General features: G+C 39.3%; 2 protein-coding genes across 2 annotated transcripts; one reads left to right on the forward strand and one right to left on the reverse strand.

The window, feature by feature from the left end:
* Positions 1-314: 314 nt before the first annotated feature.
* Positions 315-9,199, reverse strand: si:ch73-364h19.1 (uncharacterized). Its single transcript, XM_062984735.1, has 5 exons — positions 8,652-9,199; positions 6,976-7,082; positions 3,457-3,552; positions 2,711-2,884; positions 315-1,059 (listed from the first exon to the last, which is right to left on the reverse strand). The coding sequence occupies exons 1-5, from the start codon at positions 8,752-8,754 to the stop codon at positions 775-777; spliced, it is 765 nt and encodes a 254-aa protein (XP_062840805.1). The 5' UTR covers positions 8,755-9,199; the 3' UTR covers positions 315-774.
* A 2,084-nt stretch (positions 9,200-11,283) lies between these two features.
* xylt2 (xylosyltransferase II) lies at positions 11,284-24,685 on the forward strand. The gene is made up of 11 exons (XM_062985027.1): positions 11,284-11,415; positions 15,017-15,536; positions 15,664-15,839; positions 17,148-17,350; positions 17,798-17,878; positions 18,524-18,740; positions 19,273-19,449; positions 19,656-19,903; positions 20,104-20,299; positions 20,525-20,858; positions 21,564-24,685. The coding sequence occupies exons 1-11, from the start codon at positions 11,284-11,286 to the stop codon at positions 21,884-21,886; spliced, it is 2,607 nt and encodes an 868-aa protein (XP_062841097.1). The 3' UTR covers positions 21,887-24,685.
* Positions 24,686-25,073: the final 388 nt, after the last annotated feature.

Raw genomic sequence — 25,073 nt, forward strand, 5'->3', positions numbered from 1 at the left:
TGTACAAGAATTGTACACTATGTACAGGATTACCATGCCAGATTTTTTTAATGAGGGTTTACAGTCTGAAGAAAACAGCACAAAATTATGCTTATTGGCTTGTGGAAGTACTTTCTTACTAGGAAACAAACTCGAAGGCCTAATCTGAATCAGTAGACCAGTGTTATCGGTATCAAGCCTTTGCAAATTGTATTTAAAATTTTTAAATTACATTTAAGGAAAAAAATTTCAATATTTTTTTGACCTGCGTAAATGGTATTTAAAGCAAAACAGATAAACACAAGATGTTTTAATTCTATAAGCTCTAAGCCTGAGCTTTATTTCCTGAGAAGTAGTTTACATGGAAAACATAAGAATCTATTACCAAAGATCAAAAACATTTATAAACATTTAGAAATAAGCTATTTACATAGTTTAAGGTTGATTGTTTTAAACAGTAAGATAATTAAAGGTAATAAAACTAGAGAAACAACATTAAATGCTTCTTTAAAGTGACATGAATCTGCTGTTTCCGGTGGTTTCGATGTCAATCTCTCTCTAGTAGGCACAAGATCCATATCTAAGAATTACCTGAGATTATAAAGTGATTCAGAAAGTTTAGTCCCAGTTCGAGCCACTTTTCACAGCAGCACTTTTCTTTTTTGTTGTTTTTGCTAGAAGCTCCAGTAAAATATCCTGTTTTTCCTGCTGTCAGGAGTCACTGATAAGCAAAGTTCCAGTCTGCAGTGCAGCAAAGTCAGGTGAAATAAGAGGCACATACTGGCAGTGTTCTCCTTATGGCTCCATGTTTGTATCGCTCATTTGGTGGTGATCATCGCAAGTCTGATCCAATATATTTGCAGGATACACAACAGCCTGAGGTTCAGGGTAAAAATAGTTATTGGCATAATTAATACCAGGTGAGGTTGGGGTCTGAGGTAGAGTCTCATTTTGAGGTAAGGCAATCATAGGTGGCTGAAAGTCCACATCTGGTTGTAGAATTCCTGCTGGTATGGCATCAAATGGAACCTCTATGGACTGATGAGCCTGGCGAATGCTCTCCTCGTATGTAGGAGGGAGCTGTAAGGAACAGACAGTAGTTAATTTAGTTATACTGGTATTAGGGCCAATACTGACCTAAAATTAAAGATTGTTATAAGAAGAAATTCAATATGGTTTATGATCTGATCCATGGACATACACTATATGACCAAAGGTGTGTGAACACCCCTCCTAACTATTGAGTTCAGGTTATTTACCCACAGCAACTGCCAACGAATGTATACAATCAATTATATAACATAAATTACATGCTTTTAACTTTGTGGCAATGGTTTGGGTCAGGCACATTCCTTATCCAGCATGATTGTGCCTCTGCACACAAGGCGAGGTCAGAGATAGGAGGAGATAGTTCGATAAGTTTGGTGTGGAGGAACTCCAGTGGCCTGCACAGGGTGCTAACTTCAACCCCAAGAAATCTTAAGGCAAAATTTTTTTTTAAGAAGCTGTTATAGCCACAATGGTTTAGCAAAGATACATAGGAACCAAACTACTGCTTGTGGAGAGTTGGCTTAATTAGGAATTCATATTAAATATGTAAATGTAATGTCAGTATTGGTCGAAACGCGAAAGTCTTGAAATTAGAATTAGATTAATAATGAAAAACACTGAACCTGAAAATTACATGAACACAGAAACTAATTTGCTTTTTTTTTGGCAACTAATGAACAAGATTACGTATCTAAATCATTTTTGTGACCTGACTTAAATTCCAATGTAAAAACTTACTTTGTTAACATATTCTGTAGGTAAATACATTACAAATTTGCATAGTTCGACACCTTTGGTCACTGCTTGCCTTTTGCATTTTCTCACACCTGCTTTTGTTTTTAGTTTAGGCCACTGAGCTCTATCCATATAGACCTGTATGTAATAGGACTCTTGGCGTGTCACTCGAACTACTGTACCTAAAGTGTGCACATTTTCTTAAGACAGTTAATGTTGTTTTAAGGAGAGATGTGTGTAAGTACAACATTGAGGCTACTCATTATAAAGAGGCTAACCAATAGCTAGCAAAGATTAACCCATTGTCAAAAAAATTTTTCTTTTTAGTGCCACAAAATGTGTTTACAGTGTATTGTCCTAATTATTGTAATGGTTAATATTAAAGCCACACCGTTTTAACCTCTTCAGCTGAAAAATGCTGACCTACAAAGGAGCAGCTGTTTGAATCTGAGAAGTGAAAGTTTAGTAGTAATCTCTGGTTTTGGATCAGACATGGTAATTAGGCATAGTGTAACGCCCCTCACTGAGTGAAGAAAACAGCAAATGACTGGATGAAGGGGCAGGCGGGATGATCCATTAACAGGGTCACAGAGAGAAGCAGAGAAAAGAACAATACGAAACATTTTCCACAGCTATTTACTTTCAGGATTAATTGTGTTTGACCAGCCTTTTCTTTCCATCATTAGTTTGTGTGCTCATGTGTAACTCCTACATTAAACAGCACTCGACAAACGCAACTTCAAAGCCTACCGAAATAGACACCACGACAACAGTGTAGGTAATAGCTTTTTGGGTCTGAACAACCCTCATTGCTTTGACGAGGTCACGTTAGTGCAGACAAAATTGAGAATAATTTACACAACACGAATCTTTTAAGTTTAATTATAAAGCAGATGCCCCAGATAATGCTAACTTAACACAGTGACCCATTTAATAAGAGACTAACCTCTGTTGTTGGCATGGGTCCATTTAGTCCAAAGCGGTCTGCAATCATCATGTGGATCTCCCGCTGTCGGTCCTTCTTACGCACACTCTCATAAGAGGGCAGACGGGGCATGTTCGGGTCCATAGGAGGAATGCAGTATGTGCTGGGCATGCCCACATAAAACAGCTGCCCAGACTGCCAGACAGATTAAAAATTCTGATTAAAGGTTAAATCAAGATCAGGTAACAATGATTATGATCGTAGCTCAGTATGGACTACACAATGCACACAATGGACTACATTCAGAGTAGAGATGCACGCATGTGTACTTTCAAAGTAAATCTAAACCTATGCTTCTATAGGATGGGTAAAATGTGCACATTTTGTGAATCCAGCATAAATAATGGTTTTATATATGCAGTAAACCATTAGTATCATGTCCATTAATACAATAGTCCTATACATTACATACATCTCCTTATTATAAATATGAATTAAATAAACATAAATCTTGTGCCTGTGCTTTTTGGCCTTTATTTTAGGAAGGAGTGTTTTTTGCATTTTTGCAAATTTTTAGATATAATTAATTCCATTTCTTTACTTTGGCATCCTCAGCAACCTTGTGCATCTGCACATCACTATCATAATTATAAATCTGCCCACAGATCTATTGACCTATTTTACCACTTAAGGTTCTGACCCAAATCACCATCTCTAAATACGGCCCTATAAAACGGCATTTTAAACATACACCTGTACTTAATTACCTCAGGGTTAAAGTTATTATAGCCTTCGATAGGTAAGTCGACACAGGTTGGGCCCACCAAACTCTGTATGCTGTTGAAGTATTGAGACGAAGCCTCCTGTCAGAGAACACAAAACAAAACTCAAAACTATGTCTGCTTCATGAGTCTAAAAACGTCTAAATTACCCATAGTGACAATTAGTAGAAACCAAAAACATGCTATGTATATTGCCCCTGGGCGTAAATATAATAAATAAATAAGTAACTGAGTGTTATCCTGGGATTTACTGGCCCCCTATTTGGGGTGTATTCTTGCCATCTGTACAGTGATTTCAGAATAGGTTCTGGACCTGCTGGAACCATGACTGAATAAATGAATGAACAGTTGATCGGTTACTATATCAATCACTAGATCAATTCATGTTCTCTTATTTGAGTTGTCATTGTTTCCTCTTGCATTCTCACTTTTGCATGAGACCTGGCCAGTCATAAATGATAGTACCACTGACTGGACCACCAAGCAACTTCCTCGCAGCCACCCACTCTCTACCAAAATAAGATTAGGCCAGGCCGCTAGTGTGTGATGTAGGCAAATTCTTCTGTCTCAGTTGGACACTGCGTGATTACCCCACACCTAAATGGGACCCTTTGTGTCCCCCAACAATGCAGTTTCACACTGTGTCATCTGGGCACTTGGTAACCAGCCCATAAGACTAGCGCTTTAAAAGCCTTGCCCTGTTCCTTTCTTGTTTCTACTGTAGGTACTACTTAATGAGCGTGTTTTATTTTATAGCCCCACATTCTTAGATAATGTGACCTGTTGGTATATTTAGAATGACAGCATGTAACGTGGTGTGCCTTCCAGGATCCTAAACACAACAGTTAAATACAGAGAAACACTCAAGATGTGTAATTTCTTTTTACATCTTTTCACATTAAAAGGTTTAAGGGTAAAATAATTAAACATCTGGCCCTATATAGCATTTTCTGCTATTTAGAAAAGCAAAACAGATTTTCAACATATATAACACAGTCTATATTACACCATTGTACACATTTTAAAATTAGATTAATAAATAAAACATGGAAACTAAATTAAATGGAATAAAATATACTTTAAGAAGGCGATTGGGTGGCACAGCAGTCTTATGTGCTCGTCTGCCTCCGCAGAGACCAGAGTTTGAGTTTTAGCAGTGCCAGTAAATGACAGGTAACAGGTGAACAAACTAAGCAACAGAGGGGTGGCAGGCAGTGAAAAGATACGTTAGCTAGCCTGGGACTAGCCCATACTGTATATATACTGTATATACTGTACATACAGATACCTGTTCAGTCAAAAAAAGCTTTCGTCAGTTCGAGCACTGATGATGAATGAGAAAGCTCACAATTGAAATTCCAATTTATCTCAAAACTCTTCAGTGGGGTTAAGGTCAGGAATTCTTAGCCATTTGTTAGCAACAGGTGTAGTTAAAATACCTGAACTCAATAAACAAAAGGCATGTCCATGTATTTTTGGTCACAAGTACTGTTTTATCTTATTTTGTAACACATGCAGGAGGTAGATTGAGTAAGTAAATGCAGAACCAAAAAAGTAAGTCCTGAAATGTACTGAAACTTAGACCCCAATGTAATGAACGTAAACCCTCCGCAACAAATTAAATGTTCTGAAACTAGTATATTACAAAAAAAAACAACATTTTTTAAACTAAACTAATTATGATAAATATATTTTGAAAACAAGCCTATGTATTATGTTAATTTCAGGTACTTTAGTCGTTCATAGTGTCTGAGCAACAGTGCATTGAAATGCTCAATGAGCCAGATTACAAGCCTGACTTCAACGCTGACGTCACCCGCTTTGACGTGCTTAGTCCCTCACCCATCCCAACTCAAACTGACAGAGACGCATTTGGTAAAAGTGAGGTCAAAGTTCACCCCATATTGGATTCACACTTTCAGGACACTTGGCTTTTCACAAAAAAAGAGAGACATACTTTTGTTTTGCACCCTGATTCAGGCAGTGTGAAAAAGCGCAAGCGTGTAAAATCAGAACTGAAGTTGAGGGACGTCCTCCTCAGTGGAGTGCCTTTTTAAGCATGGTAAAGCTTTTGTCCTTTCAGACCTGCCCCTTCACCCACAGGAAGGTTTACCTACTGTTTATTGGAAAACAGAAAAAAGGGTTGTTTATGTAAAAAAAAAAAATACAGCTAATAGCATCACCCACAGAATTAAACTCTTTGTACCTACTTTAGTATGTGTTGGCTTCTCATTTAAGTATTTCACCTACAATGAAAGGTGTTTTCAACATGGATTATGTTTAAATGCACACTAATAATCTGATCATCAAATCAATTTGGGGATATTGTCAGACTTTAATAATCTAATAAAGACACCTGCATTTGTGGAGAGAGTGACCAACATGTCAAAGGGCATTGGCATTCAATAGTGTCAACAACAAAATGACTGTTTATTAGCAAAAAAATAATTTTGTGTTTCAATAATAACCAAATCACTTCCAACTTTTCTGGAACAGGAGTATGTTTTCATCTACCTATTTATACCGGTGTTAGACATTGGAGGGGGTGGGCGAGTTGTACGGGTTTCCTCCATGTGAGGGTGAGATTGGTAACGGACTGTCTCTGCTCTGCTAAGATAAGCTCGAAGTTCCTCTTGGATCTTTGTGAGATTGACACTAAGCAGGAAGAGGAAACTATGATCTTTGGGCTACTGCAGGGGGTTGGGAGTTGGGGGTTTCGTATTGACCTGGGTCCCATTTCCTCTAATCTAATAATGAAGAAAGAAAAAGAAAGAACAAAAAAGGACAAAAGAATAAAAAGACAACAAAAAAGAGGAGTGATGGGAAGGAAGAATGGAAGGAAGTAAAAGCAACAAACACGAACATGAAACAAAAAAAATTAAATATAAATTTACTAGTGTAGAGCACATGTTGACCATTGTAAGTCGAGAAGGAGTGTTTTAACTGTTAATTAAAACGTAGTAGTAAAGTGGATGGGAGTTTCTTTGCTACCCACAGTGCTTGGAGGTCAGAAAGCTCACCACTGCGAGACCATGTGTGAAAGCACAAAGGGCGAGAGAGGTCAGCTGGTGTGGCAGAGCTCGGACAGATTCCCCCCTCTGCACTTCCATAGTTCACCAAGACCGAGTACACTAGCATTCAACAGGTGTTTGGAAACAATCAAGCCAGTCTGAACTGCACAGTGCAAATTTTTACAGGATTTTAAATATTTCACACATTCATAAATCCACATCTTATCCTTATCTGTGACCGAAATAGTTCCTAATAACAGCTCTACGATAAAGCTGGGGTATCTTCAGAGAACAAAGATGTCTCAGTGTTGGGTTTTTAACAGAGATATCACCAGAAGAAGGAAATGTTTTTCCAGACCACTGCTGATAAAACCAGCAGCAGCACATTTTCCTTTCCAAAACAGTAACGATAGGGCTGACTCGGCTTTATCTCTACTCACTCTCTGGACTGAGCGTGGTTTCAGGAGTGTGAGTTAGATGCAATGTGTCTTACCAGGTTTTCACTAGTGTCCTCACAAGACGTGGTCTTGCAGCAAGGCTCTTTGCGGTAGATATGACACACCAGCAGCAGAATCATCACAAAAAGCCCCAGACAAGATACTGAGGAGAAAAAAGAAAAGGGAGTCATTAATCAAAGTGGTAATCATGCTGCTGATGCTGATGACTATTCATCAGTTGCTTTACTAAGACAAATGCTGAATAGATGGGTTCTAATAATAACACTGTTAAACAGAATAGGTCAGGAATTTAAACATATATGACAATTAGAAAGAGGGCATTACATTAAAAGAAACATGTAGTGATTGAAAAGGATATATTAGAGCAAAAATGTATCTCATTGACCAATGGATTTGAATTGACTGAATGGATGTTTTAAAAGGCAACAACCCCCAATATTGAACCATAATAACTCAAGACTATTTTGATTTAAAAAAGATTAAGGTGCTTGTATGGTCTGTTTATTCTCCTAACATGAATCTCAGAAAAAAATTGAATTAGTTTTTTCTAGGTTGCAAGTCCTCCAGCGCAATCCTTCTAACCTTAGGGAATTAAAGACAGTTTGCCAAGAGAAACGTGACAAACTAAAGCGCAAAAGGCTAATTATAGCCTACCGCAGATGACTCAAAGATGTAAATGTCAACTACAGCTTTACAACTAATGACTTATTTACTACAATTACAAACATCATGTCCAGGAGAGCTGGGGCATTTTGTATGATGCACTAAAAAACTAAAAATAGTGAACCTAAAGCTACAAAGAAAAGATTTACAATGTTTTTACTGACCAACATTTATATTTGATTAATAGAAACTTTAGAGTTTGTGAATAACCTTAATTATTTAAATTCATTGACATTCCTCTTACAAAGTTTGGAATAAATGGATCATGATTTATTAAAATGCATAACCAGGACTTATTTCCAGAATCCAGTATATTTTACTATGACAGAGAAAGTTGTTATGGTTTACAAGTACTGGTATCATGTATTAATATGTACTAACGCACAACTTTAACATATAATGTTATGTGACACCATGCTGTTACATAATTAATATAAAACGGTATAATATGGACAAACGTATCGGGACACCCCTTCTAATTATTCTCAGTCACAACAATTGCAAACAGGTGTAAAAAATCAATTCTATACAGAAAATTACACGCTTCTAACATTGCAGCAACAGTGTAGGGAAGGTACAGAGCCCTGACTGCAGCCCTACTGAACAGCTTTGTAATGAACTGAAACATCACTTGAGGCTTTCTTGACCAACAGCTGTACCCAGCCACACAAATGCTCTTTTGACTGAATGAGCACAAATTCCCACAGACATACTTTAGACTTTTGTGAAAAGTCTTCTCAGAAGAGTGGCTGTTGTTATAGCTGGTATGATCCCACAGATGTAACCCTGTTTTAATACTATTTGTTTCTGAAATGGGATGTCCAACAAGCTCATGGTCAGGTGTCCAAATACTTTTGGTCATATAGTGCAAGGCAGATGAACTGTGATAAAAAGTAAATTGATCACTAATGCTCTGGTAATATATTCTATATTACATGTAAATTTTTTCCAAAATAAATGAAGTTATCCAAAATATTGTAATACTGATAAGGTAACGTTGGTAAATTAGGTTGAGGTTTTTTTGTATTTAAGAAGCACTTGTACTTACATGAAGCCACAACGACTATGAGCTGATCTGAAGACTGAGGATCATTGGTAGAAGTAGCAAAAGAGCCGGTTGTAGAAAGGGTTGTAGGAACTGTGGTCGACATCTCTGATCGCTGCGAGCTCTTGTTAAACCGATTAAAGCTGCATCATGGCAGAAAATCATCGAAGTCTTCTCAGGTCTGCTCTTACATTAAACGTGTGATGCTGCTGCTGCTGCTGCTGCTGCAGCCCCTGAAGTGAGAGCAGAGAAGAGATGAAGCACAAGTCCAGCTTCTGCAGCAGATCCGTATCGCCGTGTAAGTAGTCAGAAAATACTCTCTGATTGCAGCTTGAAAGTAGCACGATCCAGTGTTTTGGTGGTGAGGTGGAGTGGGTAAATTCCGCCACCGTTTACCGGTCACCCTGGAGATGAGGGGGAACTTTGAGCTTTAAGCTGCTGGTAGCCGAATGAAGCAGCACGTTAATCTACTTCGGCTCTGCTCGGCTCCGCTCGGGAAAGCTCGGCTCGGGACAGCTCGGCTCGCAGTCTCGGCTGGACTAGTAAAACACAGGCTGGTGAACTAGTGGTGCTCAGCTGATGTAAAGTGATTTACAAAGTCATTTACAACTGACGAGCTTTGCTATGCGTCATCAGTCAAGCTTGTAAGAAAACACACCCTCATCCAGCAACATTTTCACTGTTGCCAAGTGAGACCAGTGCGCAGTTGGTGTACTGAACTAGTTTTGTATTTTTAATCTTTTGTATACACTAAAAGCTGGCTATACTCCACATGCATTTAATATAATTATGGAAAACAGCCATGTGGGTGCCAGACCCACCGCGACTCTTACCAACATTTTAATAAATGGACTTAATATTGGATTAAAAACAGTTAAATAAAATCTTTTAATGACACTCATCATTTACATTTTCAGCATTTAGCAGACGCCTTTATCCAAAGCGACTTACATTATACAGTCTCAGCAATGGAGGGTTAAGGGCCTTGCTCAAAGGCCCAATAGTGGCAACCTGGCAGTGGTGGGGTTTGAACCAGCAACCTTCTGCTTACTAGTCCAGTACCTTGACCGCTAGGCTACAACTGCCCTCATCATAAAAAAAATTACAATCAGCAGATGGTTGACTGAGTTGGTAGAATAAGTGCAGCTCAGCAACGTGGGTCTTGGGGATCTGGATTCAGTTCTCGTCTTAGGTCACTATGTCTGTAAGGATTTTTTAATGTTGTCCTTGTGGACACAAGTTCATCGTAAGCAGGTGTTCTTTTGACAGCAATGCATATCAGTTACATCAATGACAACACTTTCTGTGAGCTCTTATAAAAGTATTTAATTACATATAATATAAAAAATACTAAAACAAGTGTATGTGAATAAACATAACTAAATGGCAACCCACTCAGCACACTTAGTAAGATGTCTTTATTGTAGTTAATTAGAATAGAATAGAAATAGAATGCCTTTATTTCTAATATATACATATACAGATGTACAGTACAACAAAATTCTTTCTACGCATATCCAAGCTTGTTTGGAGACTGGGGTCAGAGCGCAGGGTCAGCCGTTGTACGGCGTCCCTGGAGCAGAGAGGGTTAAGGGCCTTGCTCAAGGGCCCAACTCTCAACTCTCCAACTGAATATAATAAATGGGGAAAAAAATATCAAACTAAATTCAAACTTAATAAATTAAAATTGTTTAAAAAATTGCTAAAGTTGCTAAAATCCCATTAAGACTGTCCGGTATAGACAAAAAATGCAACAGTGCCACTTTTTAGGCACATTTGTTTATTTACTGCTTTAATTTATTGTATTTGATAAGACATTTTACATGTTTCATATGGTCCATAAGGATGAATAGACATATATTTAGACATATATTTTAGACATATATTAGAATGGTAAACACTATCCACCAGTATGGTCGAATGGTAGACAGTATGCATCAGTATGGTAGACACTGTCCACAGAGCAAAGTAAAAAATTAAGATGACTTAAAGATGACAGTGCCCCAAAGAGGTTTTTTTTAGTATGACTTATTTGACTATTTGTATGGTAGTGTTGGTCTTTGTTTTTGTCTAGGCCTATTAGCAACGGGTGTGGCTGAAATAGCCATATCCATAATAAAATGAATATTTATTCGTTTGTTTTCCTTGGTTGTCTTATGATGCCTTACACTTGTTCATATTAAACTAAACAGTGCCACCTACCTGAGAGAAGGGCTTATTGCTTATTCCCATCACTGAATTTTTCCCAGACTGTTGACAAAAATTTGGATGCATAACATTTATTTGCTATAACTGGATTTTATACATCTACATGGATGTAGCTAAACATCTAAACTCAATAATTCAGAGGGTCGTCGATAAACTTTTGATTGTCTGCTTTATATATAATACAGTAAACCGTTGTAAGAAATTATATATACTCGGGTGGAGCCGGACTCATCGCAGCCCTGACCACAATGTGAAAATGAGTGAATAAACACGTGGATTTAGGTCTCACACTCACACCTCCGACTCAGCTGATTCAGAATGCTTTGGATTAGAGAGTTGCTCGATTGAAAGAGTGATTCACCGAACCGAATCTTTCACTCGAGTCATTCAAGCACGATTCTTTGGTAATGTAAACCAAGGGTGGAAAATGGTGGCGAGTACCCGAGTACAAAAGCTTCTCCGACGATACAAACTCGCTATTGCTGTCGCTTTAACAATTCTCCTGATTCAAGGCTTGGTGGTATGGAGTTTAAGGAGCCTGGAGGAAGGAGAGGGAGAGGTAAGGGTTGTTTTCACCCGGTGTGAGTTAGCTACATGAGAAACGATGCAGCTGTGCCTGAGCTAGCGACTGACTCAGTCATACAGTTAGCTTTTTGGGCTAAACTTAGCACCTTCAATATTAAGCTTACAGTGGAGTGAATGTGTTGTGGTTTTAGTTAGCATGCTAGGAGGGAATCTATTTGTAAAATGTGTATAGTAGATGCTGAGGTATGCTAGCTAGCTAACTGTACACAAACATTTGTGTATGCAGATGTCAGTTAGAGACATACCGGGGTTTGAGCTCTGGTTCCAAATATTTCATTTCAAGTTATTATGGTGTGTATGGATAATGAAATAGAAATAACTGGCCAGTCAGCTCACTTAAGTTATTCTGCGCTTATGTGGCTGATCAATAACGGACTGAAATCACAGAGTTAAAGGCTGTGATTTGCTCAAGCTGGTGTTGATTGTAGAATATTTGAAGACTTGTGGAGGCTGATCTGAGTGCAAGTGGCCACGTTGAACTGTAACGTTATGAAGTTAATGAATGGCTGATGGGGGTGGCTGCTCTGTCTTGTCTGATCAGAACTTTGCTGCTAGCAGTATTACATTCAGGTAAAAGTTTCTGCTTTTCCACTGAGTTGTTCTAGTAACTAACTGTTAATAACACAAACCTGCCAACAAGATCAGGGTAAAAACCTATGTGATTAAAGGCAGGGTGAACAGGTTTGAGAAGGGGACTTATTTACTATGCTGTAAAAAACACATCACAATATCTGCATTAAAATCAGCACTTCTTTATTTGTTACTCATGTCAGTGGCAGTAAGGTCAGGGAACGGTATGTCATGCCCTGGTTGGTCATCGAAAGTCCAGGAGCATTTTCTCTACTGGCTAACTAATGTGAAAAAAAGCCAAATGTTGTGTTTATTAATTGTAAAATTACTAAAAATTACTGCAAACAAACAGGCATTCATTTAAATAACTTAGTATAAATGCAGACAGTGGGCAGAGTTTTAGTGTACAGTTTATTTTACATTAATTGTAGTTATTAATGTCTTATTACAAACATCACCTCTTGGTTACAATACTGATTGGATTAAAAATGCAATAATAAGAAAGTAAGGAAGTACCTTTATTCGTATCACTGTTGTGTTACAGTTGGCTACTTTGTGCATCCATCCATGTCTTGTGTACATCCAGTTAAATTATGCCAAATCATTTGATTATGTTAATTATGAAACTGCTCTATAGGGAAATGATTTATCTAAAACGCAAGCCTTTAAACTTTTAAACAATATATCAATAATTTGTATTAATAAATACGTTTAAGAAAAAAAAACAGCAAGTTGGAATCAGCTTTTGACTCATTTATATTGTCTGTTAATTGGTGAATGAAACAATGAAGATTCTCAGAGTCTGGCAAAATATATAAAGCTTATGTAAGAAACAGCAAAATCCATTGATGTAGCCAATTTTCAGATTTTGTAGGTAGTTGCATCAACCAAACTCCTGGAATAATGAAGGTTTTGGGTAATTACCACTTTAGTGTTGTAGCTATACATGTATGTAGCTTTACTAACATCCTGGTGCTTCACTGTATCTGTATACAGTGGCATAGTTGCATATGGTGCTTTCATTACTTTGTTCCTCATAGTGCACATTTAGAAAAAAATATTCTACTATCTGTTTATTTAACGCAGTGAACAAGTATTCAAGGGCCAACGAAATAAAATGAATTTAGGTCATGCATGCCGGCCAGACACAGAAGTGGGACAGGTGTTGAGGAAAGGCTGTAATTCTCACTAAAATAATATTTTACAATATATTATCTAACTGTATAGACTAGAAGTTTAAAAAACCAAATCCTAAGACTGCACTTAGATTCTGAAAATGTCAGTAGATGTCAGTTGAGGATGAAAAGCAGTGAGTACTTTAGTCTCACAGCTTTTGTGTCTAGCCAGACTGGTAGAACTCTGGAGTATATGGCCCTGTCAGTTAAACCGCCTAAGAGAAAGCAAAGCTTTTATCATCTTCACTGATTGCTCGTGGACCATGGGTAAAGTTTACGGCTGAGTGTGACCTCTCTGAGCAAGTACAAGCAGCATGATGGGAAGGTGATGAAAGAGGCCATTCATTTGAAGGCTTAGAACACAGAGCGAATGAATTACAGTGCAATTTTATGGTGTCATTACGACCTTCCCTTATTACCTACGTGCTGCAAGGTGCATCAGCTTGTAAAAGAATAAGGCATGTAGTTTTCTAAAATATTCTGCTGCACCTGCTGATTGCTTTCAGTTTTATCTTGTGATCATACCAGATTTCCAAAGTAACAGACAGGGATTCATGATTAATCATACTAGCATTAATAAGTCTTGGCCGCACAACAACCTGGTACATGCAGGCCAGGTTGTTAATACACCCTTTTGGCCCATAGATGCTATCTTGTTGTGGGGGTTTGGGACAAATTGCTATACGTGTTTGAACACTGTGGATTTGGTTTGTTGTTGCACTGCGATAGACTGGCACCTTGTCCAGTGTATTCATGCCTTGCACCAAGTGTTTCCTGGATAAACTTGACCCATTTAGACCGTGACAAGAATAAATAAGTTAATATAAATAAAATGAGTAAATGAACAAATTATTTATTGCCATTTTCTGTTGGTTCATTAAAATGTAAAGAAATGTTTATGTTTAAAATGGATTGAATGTTTGACAGTGTTTGTCATTTTCTTAGCATTATATTGACTGCTACTTCTCTATAAATATTATCTGTACCCATTATTAAAAGAAAACAGCTTTCAACCACAACATTTTTCAGAAATAGCGATAATACTTGTTACCCAGCATGCAGGCCAATTTGAGCATTGCTATAAGATTTAAGTAGGTGTTCGATGCATACCTTGACACATCGAGAATGTCTCGCCAACAGCATGTGCCAGGATAAATATAGTCTTGTGGGCGAATGGTTTAGTTTAATGACCACTGCAGTAAACTCAGCTTGGCGATGTGGTCTCACCTTGTGTTCCCACAGTTCTCTACAGTGTTTGGACCAATCATGGTATGTGGCAGTGACCCAGCAAGGGGGGTGGGCATAGTTGTGTTATTCCTCTCTCGCTGCATTTATTTAGGCCTGCATCAGTATGCTTTTTATGGGAAGGCTTTACCAGAAAGTGTTTTTCCAAAGTCATTTTTTGTTTCTCTTTCTGTGTTTTTTTCTGATCTGGTTTTTCCTTGGGTGTAGTCTGTTTGTCTGGTGTGAGGGAAGCTTCACCAGCTTGTTGTATTGTTCTGTCCATACAAATTATGTGGCATCATATAAAAGGATGTGGGTTTAAAAAAGGCTGCATGATGTGATATGAGTTTTCATCAGCCTATTTAAAAACAACAGGGTTTATGTTTTAACCAACTGACTAGTAAACAATGTGCAAGTACCACGTTGTGCATGTGATCAGTGTAAACAGTCTTGGTGGACCAGTCAACCTTTTTTACATTGCTCTGATGTCTGGGTCAGATGCCTGCCTGGGCATTGTAGGTGCTTTTGGCAGTAAAAAAAAGGCATAAAGGAAAAAAAATGTAAGTAAAATTCTGTTTTCAGTTTTTTGTTTTTTTTTCTCCGCAGTTGATACGCCGGCGGTCTAAGCTGCCTGACCACAACAGCCAGGATGTTAAGAGAGACTCAGAGGCCTGGGAGAGACAGAATGCGCCATCAGGTGGCTACCGTGGCCAGAGGAAACAAGGCACGGAGCGGCAACTCGTCACTCGAGCCACCAAAAAAGGGACCAAGAGGCGAGGGAAGCCCTCTTTAATGGATAAGACCCAAGTTGGGCGGCCTGCTGCTGGTGTGGACACAGTTGCCCACTATGATCCATCCAGCAGCCGTAACTTTTCAGACACAAAGGGGCAGGAAGTGGGTAAATTCCCACCAGTTGCCCCAGGAGAGCCGGGGAGCGTTGAGGGTGCCCCTCAGGTCCCAAGTAGTGACTTTGTGCCCAGGTGTGAGATCTTGGGAAAGGATGCTCTGTCGGCACTGCACCGTGCAGGATCACGCCAGTGCCGGCAACAGATCGCCAACGTTGTGTGCAAACACCAGGCCGGGGAACTGATGCCACAGGCTCTGCCTCAGTACTGCCCACAGCATGGTAGGAAATATTTTGTTACTGCATTTCTTTACAACAGTGGAATTTTCAGTACAGTTCCCTGTTTCCATTACTTGAAAGTTTTATGGCAAAATGAATAATAATTTTTACCTTTTCTTGTGTGTTATAGTCCTGTCTAGTGCTGGCCAACAGGTTGACATCATAGACAACGATTTGTCCAGTTTGGAGAATCCAGTCAGGGTGGCTTTTGTGCTGATGGTTCATGGCCGTTCTGTGCGGCAGCTGAAACGACTTCTTAAAGCCATCTATCACAAGGACCATTTTTACTACATGCATGTGGATAAGGTCGGTTCTCAGTTACCTTGGTTTTATTATTGATTCAGTTTTAAAGGTGTAATAATTAGGGATAGACCTGTGTAATTAATTAAACACTGTATCTAGCATGTAAAATGATCTGGTACTGCTTGATAATTATCAAAAACTTGGAGTAGTTTTATTTTTTACTTTAAATTCGTAGTATCTTAATTTTTTAAAATGCAAATTCCAATAACAACTTGAAGTTGAATTGTATTACGACAAATACCCAGTGTTGATGGTTACTAAAGTGGCCGTATTAATTAGTTACAACAGTGTATTTAGTAACAAACTCTTAACCTGTACATGATTTCAGTTCCCTTAAGTTCCAATTGCACTTCATTGCAGTAACTCACAGAAGCTCATCTGTTGCTTTGTACAGCTTTTTACCCCCTCCCCCTTCCCCTTATCCAGTCTACAAACTGGAAGGGTCCTTTAATGACCAGATGTTATTTGGTACTGGTATTAGTGAATCAGGTGCAGCAGCGTATCTGAGGGTTTCTAAATGCTGTCTAGACTTAATGGCCTCTTTCTCGAGCTCACATACCCTGTTAGCACTTGTTGGAGGTGTACAGTAAAAGACTGATTGATGGCTGGGGTAAAGGCAGGGACAGACACAACATGTACAACATGTACAAAGCAACATATGGGCTACAATCAGCAATTGTGTACTCACGAAAGTGCACCCAAATTATAGGTGTAGCTCATATACAAGAAGAATGGGTGAAGATTTCTCAAGAGAGCTTTCACTTACTGAAATCGGGGGAAAAGAATGTTCCACCGTGTACTGAGGCTGTGGGTTAAATAATAGTATTTTCGTGTATTTATGTATGTTTATACATGTGTGTGTGTGTATGTGAGTAACAGTCCGACTGAAACTGATGTGCGCCGAGGGATGAGGGACGGAGTTGCCGACTCCACATAATATATTTCGCTCCTTTACATATATTGGTATATCGGCTATTGTATATTGTCTTTTGCCTTTTTTATCATTCGGTTGGATGTTTGAGTGCATTGTAAATATGTCAAAAATAATTCTTGCCACATAACAACAAATCTTAATCTACCACAGCTTGGACATAATGGTTAATAATGTGTAAATAATGTGTTATGGTCCAATGTGTAGACTTACGGAAAATAGTAGTGTAGAAAATCTAGCAGAACACATTATTGAGCAGCATTATTGAGTACTGCTGGTGTGAATTGTCTTTCCTAAAAAGCAGAAGAGCTAATACAGAAGTCAGCTATGCTGTGTGCAGTGTGCAAACATATCTGACCTCAACGTGTCATTTCCTGCAGCGCTCCAACTACATGCATCGGGAAGTTCTGCTCATGGCTGAGCAGTACTCCAATGTGAGGGCCACACCTTGGCGCATGGTCACCATCTGGGGAGGTGCCAGTCTACTAAAGGCGTACTTGCTCAGTATGCAGGATCTGCTCTCCATGCTTGACTGGAAGTGGGATTTTTTCATCAACCTCAGCGCTACTGACTTCCCCACCAGGTTAGACTTAAATGACAAATGCATGAACTTGCATCACGGCGACCCTCCTATTTGATCTGTTTGGGACTGGCTCTAAGGGTGCGCTTGTATGTATTCTCACAATGGCTAAGCTTCCGTAACACCATGCCTTGTGTATTTGTGAGTCCAGCCAGAGATTTGAACCCCCAGAACTCAGGCATTGCTGTTACCACTATTACACACTCTTTGTGAGAAAAGGCTATTTTAAGTCAGAAGCGTATTCCCAATGTAGTCATTTCCAAGTTCCCTGCCAAGATACACAAGGACAGCCACAGATTAGCGTGCCTGCTCTGACACGTAAAGTCAGTGACCACTGCTTTACAAATGTCAGCTGTAGATAATTCTATATAGAAAGCCATACATACATTCTCATGTTAGCTGGTTTTATTTAATCTCTTGCTCTTTGCTTTTTTTTTTGCCCGGAACCAGGACCAACGATGAGCTGGTGGCTTTTCTCTCATTGAATCATGACAAAAATTTCTTGAAATCACATGGAAGAGAGAATGCAAGGTATGAAATTTTACAATCGTTTACTATATTTGTTTTTTTTTTAACTCTACTTTTGTCTGTCAGGGTCACTCAGGTGGCCCACTACCCCTGAGATCTGGTCGGTTTAGGCCCCTTAGTTCAAGTAATCGGAAGTCTTAATGCTTCAGCATACTCAAAAATTGTGGACAGTATGCCTCCAACTTTGTGGGAATAGTTTAGGGATGGTCTTTTTCTGTTCCAGCATGGTTGTGCCCCAGTGCACAAAGCACAGTCTATTAAGACATGGCTGGGTACGTTTGGTGTTTAAGAACTTGACTGGTCCACCAGAGCCCTCTACTCAACCTCATTAAACACCTTTGAGATAAAGTAGAACTGAGATTGCAAGCCGGATCCTCTCGTCCAGCGTCAGTGTCTTACCTAACAAATGCATTTCGGTGGAAAAGTAGAAACTGTTATAACTGGATATTAGTGTTTATGGATTTAGAAAGGGATGTCTCAAAAGCTCCTGTAGGTGTAATGTGAAGATGTCTCAATACTTTTGTCCATATAGTGTATGATGAGTGGCTGGAGATAATGAAAGAGTATTCCTTTAAATGAATGCATTAATCAAAAATGATGTTGAATATAATTCCATTTATCTTTATCACCCTGTCTGGTTCTGATTAGGTTCATTAAGAAGCAGGGGTTGGACCGGCTTTTTCACGAGTGCGATAATCACATGTGGCGGCTGGGTGAGCGCACCATCCCCGAGGGTCTAGACGTGTCGGGAGGGTCTGACTGGTTCTCGCTCACACGGCGTTTTGTGGAGTACGTAGTCAACTCCAAGAACGAGCTTGTGATGGGACTGAAGCAGTTCTACACCTATGCCCTGCTTCCTGCTGAGGTGCTTACCTTTTATCAGCTATTCTTACTGCATGTTATTGTTTTGTTTTAAAGTAGAAATGTGTAGGTCCAAATTCTTAGTGAAGAACTTCAAATCCAGTGAGATGGATTACATTCAGTGGTTTGACCATCTGCAGAAGTGAAACCTTTTGTTGATAATGAGCTGCTGTGTATCTGCATTCTCTGGCCTAACGAGGGTAGTGAGACATGATATGTAATATAATAAAATAAACTATTATGAAAGTGTCTGTTGCAGTACGCATTAACAGATGTGCAGTACACTACAATGCAATGTATAACACTGTCAGAGTAGGTGAATAAATAGAATAAAGATATATAATTCAGTGATGTCCTGCCACAGTAAAAAGGTGTTATGCAGTGTGATCGACATTGGTACAAACGATCTCCTGTACCATTCCCTGTTACAGCGGAATTGAATGAGTCTGTTATTAAAAGTGCTCCACTGCCTGACTAGCAGGTCATGGAGGGGGTGTGATGAGTTGTTTAGTAACTATAGAATATTTGTCTTGCAGTCTTTTTTTCACACGGTGTTGGGAAACAGCCACATGTGTGACACGCTAGTAGACAACAACCTGCGTGTTACTAACTGGAACCGAAAGCTCGGCTGCAAGTGTCAGTACAAGCACATAGTGGACTGGTGCGGCTGCTCTCCCAATGACTTCAAACCTGCTGATCTGATCCGAATTCAGGTCAGTGCGCTTTTTCTCCATATACAGTCACCTCCAAAATTATTAGCACCCTTGGTAAAGATGAGTAAAAGGAAGAAAATGTTTACTAAGATAGTGCTTCTGACAAGAGCATCAGCTAAATCCTGTGAATGTAGATTAGGTATCTAGGGATAGATTTGCTAGTGTTACGTTTTGCTCACAATCCATTTTTCCTGTTCCCCTAACAGCAGCTGACACGGCCCACATTTTTCGCCCGCAAATTTGAATCCACCGTGAACCAGGAGGCCATAGATATTCTTGATACTCACCTATACGGTCACCACCCGCCAGGCACGCCAGCACTTAAGGCCTATTGGGAAAGCGTTTTTGAGCAGGAGGATGGTGTGGGGATGCTCAGCGATGTGGCCCTCACTGCCTACACGTCCTTCTTCAGACTAGGTCTTCGTAGTCAGGAGAACGTGCACGAGGCCTGCAGGTAAGACTCCCAGATGTATCAGGTCTCCGTAATACTGACTGAGATTATGTAGGTACAATCGCAGCCAGAATAAAACATTCCAGCAAAAGGTGTTTTGTCAAATATTGACGTCCTATGATATTTGTGTTACAATATTTTTGGTATTTTCAGATCCTCAAAATGACTCAGTCCTGCTTTAAAAATTCTCCCCTTTCCCACAGGTTTGTGCCCATTGACTTTCCTGTATCAGTGCACCTCTATTTTTATGACGACCGTTTCCAGGGCTACCTTGTGCGACAAGAAGTTCAAAGCATTGCATCTGGAAAGAAAGACATATTAGAGGTGTGGATTGTTCCTCAAGCCACACTGCAGCTGGAGAGCAACCTGCATGAGTTTGAAAGACTGAAGAACCTAGAGGTAGGAGCAGAAATTTTAACTACCAGGCTGCAGAAAAAAATGATGTTTTATAGGGATGAATAAAATTTGTGCTAGTGTTGCATTTCCAGTGCACATTCAGGAGTTAATGTTCAGAAATAGTAAAGATCACTTATGCTGCTAGTGTCCTACATACATTTATTATACATTTATACAGTTATTATTTAAATACAATATTGTAATAATCCTGTTTTTTTTTCTGGTCAGGTTGGAACAGATTGGGACCCTAAGGAAAGAATCTTCAGGAATTTCGGCAGTGTAATGGGCCCTTTGGATGAGCCTGTGGCAGTGCAGAAATGGGCTCGTGGACCCAATCTCACAGCCACTATAGTGTGGATTGACCCAGCACAGGTGGTAGCAGCATCTTACGACATCAGCGTCGATGTAGAGGCGGAGTTTACCCAGTACAAGCCGCCGCTGCAGCGTCCTCTCAGGCCGGGAGTCTGGACTGTCCGGGTACTGAGGCTCTGGCATCGTGTGGCAGAGGCTCGCTTCCTGGTTATGCCTCTGGCTTTTAAAGCAAAGGAACCTTTTCGCAAAGGTTAGAACTCGTTTTAAAGTATAGTTTAACTTTTTATGCATTTTACCCCCTTTTTATCTCAATTTACCGTAGCTAGTGTGCTGCTAGGGACCCAGACGGTGTCCAAGGATGGTGTATATTTGGCTGACACACACTTCCTCCAATGTGTGCGCAGTCCACCAATCCCTTCTTATTCTCCCATACTTTGGTGGATTTGTTTATGAGGTTGGTTTCACATATGGAGAGCCATGCCCCAATCACTGCGCTCCTCCAATTTCTGTACAGGGGCTCGGGGCATTTGAGGTCCTTACATCCCCCTTAGTCTGGTCCTTAACCCCACCCCTTAGTCCGGTTTTTCCCAAACTGGGGTCCAATTTTCTCTGCTACAGGCATTAGCCAATTGTGCCTGCTAGAGGGCGCCCAGCTGACTGGTAGAAGAGCTGAGATTTGAATCCGGGAGCTCAGAGTCTTGACACTGGTGTGCTAGTGGATTATCTTGCGGCGCCACCTGGGCACTCCATAACCATTTAATTGGTTATTAAAAGCAAATAATCATTTTATTAAACGCATTTGCTTACTTACATTTACTACTCTTTTATAATACCCTGGTCTCTATAATCTGTCCTAAGATCTCAATATGTACAATAATAACCCCTATTTATATCTGTATAATTATGTCTGTACAATAATAACCCGTATTTCTGGTCCTTTTTCTTGTCTTTACAGAGGAGCATGGTTGGCTGCATGCAGGTCCTCCAGGGAATGTGTATATGGAGCAGGGCTTCCAGCAGCTTTCCCATGTTCTGAAGCTGCCCCCTATGGAGCCAGCCCTGAAAGAGGCCAAGAAGGGGACCTCACTGGTGGGCAAGGCTCTGGATGCCTGGGTAGACAGTTTAGCGGGTGCTTTTTGGGTAACCGGAGGCGTCTGTTCCACTCAGACGTCCCTCTGCCCCACCGTAACGTTGTGCACCAAGACTAACTGGAGTTCCATGTCCCCGGATCCCAAGTCTGAACTCGGGTTGGTCAAAAGCAATGGCCGCATCAGGTAGCCCGAAAGATTTGGTGCACATCAGGACTTAATCACAAAAGTGAACTACAGGGCTGAAGGGCCCCCGTGAGAGATGTTTACAGAATATGGGTCTCTGAGATCATCCTACTGCGGCAGGTCTGACAGAGGTAGTCGAGGCACCTTGTGTTGAGGGTTTGGTGTCCGGGACAGTCTAGGAAAGGAGTGATTGATATTTGCACATGAGGACTTTTTTGTGGTCTTATTGTATCATTGTCCTTAAACCTTACAGGATTTTGAGGCGTCACCATGAGCGGTCTTGTTTTGACTGAACTGATGACGCAGAACAGTACACCTCAACAGTTTTATTTTTAATGAACAAAGTGCACATTGTCGTCTGTTTAAGTTTAGGCAGAATTGTTATTTGAAGCTCTACTACCTGTTCAAGATTGGTTAAATACACTAACCTGTTTTTCTGTGTTTATTTAAAGTGTTGATAATGGAACGTCAGATTCATCAAGTGCACTTTATGTTAACATTGTTCTGTGTACTAGTTGTTTGAAACAAACAATAATGCCTAGTGCACACTATGTGATTTTAAGCCAGATTCAGCAGACTAACCTCAGCGCGTGCTTGTTATATTTTTAAGAAAAATGACCTGAGACCAGTCATGTAGCGTAGAATCTTAGCGATGAGATGGTGTGCCAGTAATTGAGACACATGGTTGTGGTTTAAAGGCTGGAATTCTTTTGTTTCAGTGTGTAAGGTAATTGGACATGTTTTTCATGACCCTTTTCATCTATTTTTACCAACAGTGCCAATAATTACAGACAGAGCAGGCTGTAAATTGTAAATGATTTTAAAGATTTGGCACTCATTTCTACAATCCTGTCAATGTTGTGTGTATTATTTAGAGACAACAAAATGTTATGTTTAGCTGCTTTAGATAATCCATTGAAAGCTTTTGTGGTGTTCAAACCCAGAGATCAGCTTTGTACTGAAGACTGATAGTGCTTGGGTCATGTAGCATGTACATTTACATTGATTCTGACTTAAAGTCGTAAAGTGTGCACTAGGTTTAAGACAGAGCTTATGAAGTGAATATGGGAGTCAACCAGTGATCAGAGACTTGGAGTATATATCAAGTTTAGGTGTATTTTAAGTGCTGCTTAGAGAGTTGCTGCTTTTCACAACAAATTGTACCCCTTGTGATGGTACAGTTTGGCAAACTGTACTCTAAAACCTTCTGGTTCTTAAAAATCACCTTATTTTTTCTGCTGGCTGTACGCTTTCCAACCAAGGGAAGTTAATTATGAACCATTAACTGACAAAGAAGGCATTGTTTAATTAAAGAAAATATTTAAATGTTTTTCCAATCTGAAGAAATTCCACACCCTACCCAACAGTGTTGTCGAATTCTGAATTTTAAATGTGAGGGTAGGCCTCTACTGACTTTGCAGTGTTAAATAATTTTATTGAGAGAGCTTTAAAATATTGGTTGCATCTGGATTAACATAGGAGTGCTAGCTACAATCTTTATTTAAAATATACATTCAGTACCAAACTAGTTTTGGTCTGAATGTGTTAATGTTCCTGTACTACATTACAAAACCTGGAATTGTTCTGAAACAAAACTATGTATGGTTCAAAGAATTTGTCAAAATTGGCATCTTTACTCCAAATCCAGTAAGTGTAAGAACATGATTTAATGCATTTTTATCTTTGGTCACTCTCATTTCTGAACTAATGTTGTTCTAAAATGTTAAGCTGTCTGAAATACCACAAAAGCGACAACAGCAACTCCAGGTGTTAATCGCTTTCACGATTGTATTTCCTGTGTTGAATCAGTGCACATACAATATGAACCATGGGTTTGTGATTCTGAGCTGATACATTTTGTCGTCATTACCATCTTGCAATTCAATAGCAGGCTTTTTCTCCATGAACATGAGTTTTTCATACACGTGGTGCCCTGTTGTGTAATTGAATAATTATTCATCAGTTACTGGTTAAAACACCTTGATAACTCCCAAGCCTTTTGGGATAATGTTTAGTCTTTTCTTCAGCCATGCCCAGAGCTTGCACCCTTGGGAAGTATGGTTAAAAAGGACATGGAAAAGCATAATCTAACACTAAAATGATTGAAGTAAATATAACCTGATAAAATCGTGCACCCTCTCTTTGCCAACATTACAGTTGTTTTTGGAATTGGATTTTCAACAAGCTCATAGTTAAGTATCCACATACTTTTGGCCATATGTATTTATTCTAATCAAATAAATTTTGTTTGATTAAAGGTTACATCTTAAATAGGGTTAAGACTGAGCTATTGAACAACACAAACCCATTTTTCTATGGTGCCTATAATTCTTGAGTTGACTGTTTGGATTGCAAGTTGTGTGTCGGTGATAGGAGTGTCAGCCATAGCAGTATTACTGTTTTAAATATCTCGTTGTCACTGATTTGTTTGTGTTCCGTCATCCAAAATATCCAGCGTCCTGTGGTCAGAAACTGTAACTGCTGAAAGGCCAGAAGACGAACAACAAAAATGCATCAAATCACATGCAGTTGTTTCTATTTACAAGCAGTAAATAGTAATGCTGTTAGTAGTGCAGTAATGCTGATTTAATTGGTGTGCATTAAAAATAAACATTTTCTCATTTAAATTTTTTTGGGCAAAGTGTGTTATTAAGAATGCAACTTCGGTAAAATGGTCTGTTTCATGAACATTGTTTCACATTGTCTGTCTCTATTGGTCTGTCATGAGAAGCTACCTGAAATAAAAGAGTTGAAGAGCAGAGATATTACTCTTTCAGGCACAATAAAGATGACAGTAAATACACTGTGTGGGCTCTTTTTACATTGTTCTTTTCTTTTTTGTATATAAGGAAAATCATTTGTTACAGTTTATAAGGTCGTTGCATATATTAAAAAGCTGCTTCTCATTTCCCTGCTGTCTATCACACAGGTAACAGGTAAGAAAGTTTGTGTAAACAATAATAAAGTTTTTATTGTACTCGATTTCCTTTAGTTATTTATAAAAGGATTAGTTACTTGTAAAACCCCTCATGATTCAGAACGTTATTGCGCCACCTGTCGGTGCCACTGCTGCCCTTTAATTCTTAAAAAGGAAAAAAACTCCAGTAACCACCAGATAGACGAACAGAACAGACAGACGGAAAAGATGGATGGACAGACGATAGACTAACAGAAAGGACAGACAGACAATA

The sequence above is a fragment of the Trichomycterus rosablanca genome, chromosome 22 (assembly GCF_030014385.1).
Source record: "Trichomycterus rosablanca isolate fTriRos1 chromosome 22, fTriRos1.hap1, whole genome shotgun sequence".
NCBI classification, from domain to species: Eukaryota; Metazoa; Chordata; class Actinopteri; order Siluriformes; family Trichomycteridae; genus Trichomycterus; species Trichomycterus rosablanca.